Genomic DNA, 4,809 nt, shown 5'->3' with positions numbered 1-4,809 from the left:
CTGAAATAAGATAATAATTTCGGTGGGATTTACATAGGTAAGTTAAGGAATGGGGTTCATGAGGGCAATTTAGGAAGAAAAATGAGGTGTAGTGAGTAATTTTAAATTTTACTAAAATTCAGTCGGGTATAAAGAGAATGTGGGGTTCAAAGAGCAAATTTTGGGGTGCCAATAAAATGATCCAAACGAAAAAGAAAAAAGAAAAATACATAAAAACAAAAAGCAGCTGAAAGTTTGAAACGACACCGTTCGGCTCGTGTTCACCACATGATAACCTTCCCCAATAGGAGAGTAGTGCGAGACAGAACTCAGTGAGTGGGTTGAGGAAAAATGTCGTTTATTCAACGCGCCGTGAAGGTGCCGCCCAACTCGGTGTCTCTGGAAGAAGCCAGGCACCGAGTCTTCGACTTCTTCAGGGCCGCCTGCAGATCCATACCCACCATCATGGAAATCTACAACCTAGACGACGTCGTTGCTCCCTCTCACCTCCGCTCCGTCGTCGCCTCCGAGATCCGCAAGAACTCCTCCGTCACTAACCCTAAGGTCCTCTCTCTCTCTCTCCTCCCCCCCCTCCTCCTCCTCCTTCAAACTATACGAAACGATGCCGTTTTATATTCCAAGTAAAATGTCTGGAATTTCGTATTTGCCTACAAGAAACCTTCATTTTGCAATCAAATTGGGAATTTTATGAAATGGAGCTGTCTAATCTTGTATTCATTCTTCAATTTTGTGCCAAGTCTTTGAATGAATTTAGTTTGAAATTCGGGGATCGTGGCCACAATGAGTGATTTTAGATGCAGCATTCTACTTTGTATCAGAATTTCCGAAAATTTTCACTCAAACACATTGTTTTTGGCTCATTTTTGTTGCTGTTTGGGAATGCAATACAATGATGGTTATTGAAGCTGAAGCTTTTTTGGTACTTGTGTTTAACTGAAATTTCTTAACGATAATAGCAGGAGATTAAAGCTCGAATCTTTGCAATTGCAATATTGCAATTTGTATTAAATTTCACTTGTTAGGCCTCTATAGTGGTAGTGGAGGCCACACATCAATGGGAGTTTTGTGCGTCTAAATTACTGTTGTCTTACATCCTAAACAGAGGAGTATTAGTGTTATTAGTTTTTGTCCCACACCCTGGCAGCTTTAATTTTCAATTCTTGGGAATAATGAATGACTAAAAACTTTGATTGGTAGAGTTCTTTTGAGGGTCTTGTTTTGGTGTCACACACGAGTACATGTCTAGGTTTGAATTTCTCTTTGGTACTGGCCCCCAATTTATTTGATCTGTGCTAATATCAGCAGGAATTCATGGGTGAAGACCAGACATTGGGTGTACTATGTATGCATATGTAATTAGGTTCCAATAATTTGTGAAAATAAATCATTCAATGTTAAGAAATCTTTTGTCACCTATCCTTCTTGTGCATATTTTACATTATAATGTTTTTCGGTAGCATTCTTCAAATGGTTTCTGTCTCTATATGTTTATGGAGTTATGGTAGATTTTTCTTAACTCTTCTAGGATCTCTAATACTGCCTGAAAGTAATATTAGGAAACGCTCAGGCTAAAAGGTCCTTGATATGATCATGGAGCTTGATTGAGTCAAACAATGGAATGAAATTAATCATTCATGTAAAGCACTTTGACGTCTCATTCCTGTTTAGTAATATGCCAGATTTATTGAGTTGAATAAATTGCGAAGATTTTCTACATTGAGTTGGTTGTATATTAGCTGGCACAAAATCAGAATTGTGGAAACTATAACCAGGAATTTAGGCATTACCTGCACCTGCTTGCTAAAATGTTATTCTGATTTGTGGCTTATAAACAATTCTCATTTTCTGGATAGTATTAATTTGCAGGTCATCGATATGCTTCTCTTCAAGGCAATGGAAGAGTTAAATAACATCACTGAGCATGCAAAGCAGCGACACCACATCATTGGCCAGTATGTGGTGGGTCACCAAGGGCTTGTGCAGGATTTGGGCACCAAGGATCAGGGGGCCTCTGGTTTTCTCAAAGATTTTTATAAGAGCAATTATTTTTGAATTTCCGCTGCTCCCTGGATGTGCTCACATGAGACTTTGCTTTTGGGGCTTCCTAAATAAAGGTGTACTTGACAATGTTTTTTGTATCTCTCTGTTGGATGTAGATTGTTAAGGTCACCGGGTCATAACTGAATTTTTGATTTTTATGAAGTAATTAATGTTATGAAAAAACAAGAAACTAGGTGCAGTAATGTCACTGGTTGAGCTGTGTAGCTTATTGTTCTGCTATTTATTTTTGGATGCTGTGAGGGTCTTGTGTATGGCTTCCCTTTAGTTTATAATCTTATCTGCATGCCTCTTATGTGTTGGGATTGAGAAGTTTTCGCCATTTTCTCCAGGCCAAACTTGTTAAATGTTGGGTGACCATCATTCTGGGGATTGAAATTTAGAAATTTATGCAGTCATCGTTAATGAGTTCACAGTTTTCTGGTTCCGCATATTCTCTTGTTCTGATACTCTAGCATGGGTCAATACGAGTTGTTCTATAGTGAGGACCTTATCTAAGGCCTTTAGATGAGGTATTATCTCTTTACCGTTGGATCAAACTAACTAATTTGATTTAACGACTAACCAATTTAATCCAATGATTAAGAAATAGGGCCACATCTAAAGCACTTCTACCCATTTGCCATGGCAAAAGACAAGGGGAGGCAAGGGTAGTTACAGCTCATGTGAATGGTGATTGTCTTAGCAATTTTTTTTGATGTATTTTGACCCATTGTCATAGCAACCAAAGAGCAACTACTATTCACAGGAGATATGAAGAGAGCAATCGGTATGGAGTTTTGGTATGAGAAGTGAAGAATATGGCTAGGTATTTATAGAGAAAAAAAAATTCAGAAAAATTTGGTTTTTTTTTCCTTTTAATTTTTTTTTGAATTTTAAACTGATTGCTGACATCATAATGATGTCAGCGTGATATCAGCCGCTCTAAATGGGATTGGGGGCCTAGGAGCCTCTTGTTCGGACTAACCCCTCCTGCTGGAAATGCTCAAAGAGTCTTAAGATAACACCCTTATTATAGAATTCTTGAAACCCCCTCATTTTCACTCATTTTTGGGCTAAAAAAATGAAAACGACCCTTTAAAAATGCCACCGAACGGTCCTCCTTCGGGGAAAGAGGAGAGTCAGAGAGCGTGGGAGTGGCTAGTGGAGACTAGATACAGAGGATTTTAACTCCTCAACTGACTCTGAGTTGTAAACGAGTTTGGCAGTATTGATGCTGACACAATTTTCAGCAAAGCAAATAAATAAAAGAGGAGAAAATAATTAAAAAAAATTCATGTCAAAGCACTGAACATTAGAAAAGGCAGTTAATAAAATGAATTGTCCTAGGAAAGTGGACGATTTCTAATTGTTTTTTTTTACAGAAGGAGACGTCTAGAGATTACAATAATTCAAATGCAGCACATCTCTTCTCGGCTCTCTCGTAACTTTTTCCATCATCATCACCGAAATCCAAGTGGGTTTGGTTCAAATATTTTTGTGGTATAAATAAATAAAAGATTATCCACAATGATAGTTAAATGCCACTTTGTAAGGTGATTTTGATATGAGGTGCTTCAAAAATATCTTTCCTTTTTTGTGTAATTATAACTTTGTTGGTAGAAGGTGATTCAGAAAAATGGTACATTTGTGTATAAAACCTTTTAAGAAAAAAAAGAATTTGTCTATAAAACATGTTGGGGGAAACTGTTTTATAATATAATTTTTACTTGGGTAAGATGTATATACATCAACCATACATTTATACATACAAGAATTAGTGATGTTAATGATATCAAATTTACAGACATAGGCTTAATCAAGTTGGCTGAAGCGGATGTGCTCCCCACACTAGAGTTCGAATTCCCATTCCCGTAATTTAGATTAGTTTAAAATAGAATATCGTTTGTAAAAAATAAAAAGATATCACATTTAAATATTAAATGAAGTGTCATTTTGTCAATGTCTTAATTATTAATAGTAAATAGGGTTTAAATTTCAATACGTAAGTTGTACATGTTAATGATGTCATTATTGTATAAAAAAAAAAGGTGCACACATCTTTTCTAGGCTAACCAACAATGTAAGGATTGGAACTGTCTATATTTTAAGCAATCATTCTTATAAAAAATTATTCAGGTTGGAAGTTGTTTGGTCATCTAAAATGTACACAAAAGTAGTTTGTTATATTAAATTTAAATCAAAATGTAGATAATTAAATGGTTAAACAATTTTCATTAATTAACAAAAAACAAAAAAACAAATTTTTTTTTCTGATGTAGCTGATTTTTGCATGGATAATCTGTGAGAAATAACCTAAAAATAAAACGGTTGCAATCATTTATTTATAGCCCAGAATAGGATGTCTTTACTATAGAAAACCTCCCATAACAATTAGAGTAGCAGCCTTGAGTAATATGTGAGAAAGAACCTTAAAATTAAACGGCTGCGATCATTTATTTGTAACCTTGAGTGATTCCAAGTTGAAATTTTGTTTCATGGTAGTAATTTTTTTATATATAAAATAAAATTTAATTAGATCAATAAGAATAAAGCGTTCTAAGACAAGCAGTGATGCGTGCACTTAACGAGTTCTTTTTATTTATTTATGTTTATCCAAAGAAAAAATAGCAGGTGCTTTGCACAGTGGAAATTTTATTTATTTATTTATTTTCGCCAAACCTTCTCATAATTGATTATCACAAGCCATTAGTTAGCAATAATTGCCTTTCAACAATTGTCATGGACATCATGATGGAAAGCGGCTTGATT

At 35.3% G+C, this 4,809-nt stretch overlaps 1 protein-coding gene across 1 annotated transcript; it reads left to right on the top strand.

Moving 5' to 3' along the window:
- On the top strand, window positions 243–2,367 carry LOC18786488 (NADH dehydrogenase [ubiquinone] 1 alpha subcomplex subunit 6). The gene is made up of 2 exons (XM_007218523.2): window positions 243–543; window positions 1,867–2,367. The coding sequence occupies exons 1-2, from the start codon at window positions 331–333 to the stop codon at window positions 2,050–2,052; spliced, it is 399 nt and encodes a 132-aa protein (XP_007218585.1). The 5' UTR covers window positions 243–330; the 3' UTR covers window positions 2,053–2,367.

The sequence above is a fragment of the Prunus persica genome, chromosome G2 (genome assembly GCF_000346465.2).
Source record: "Prunus persica cultivar Lovell chromosome G2, Prunus_persica_NCBIv2, whole genome shotgun sequence".
Lineage (NCBI taxonomy): Eukaryota > Viridiplantae > Streptophyta > Magnoliopsida > Rosales > Rosaceae > Prunus > Prunus persica.
Note: the sequence above shows the minus strand (reverse complement) of the source record. Positions and strands in the feature narration are given on the sequence as shown.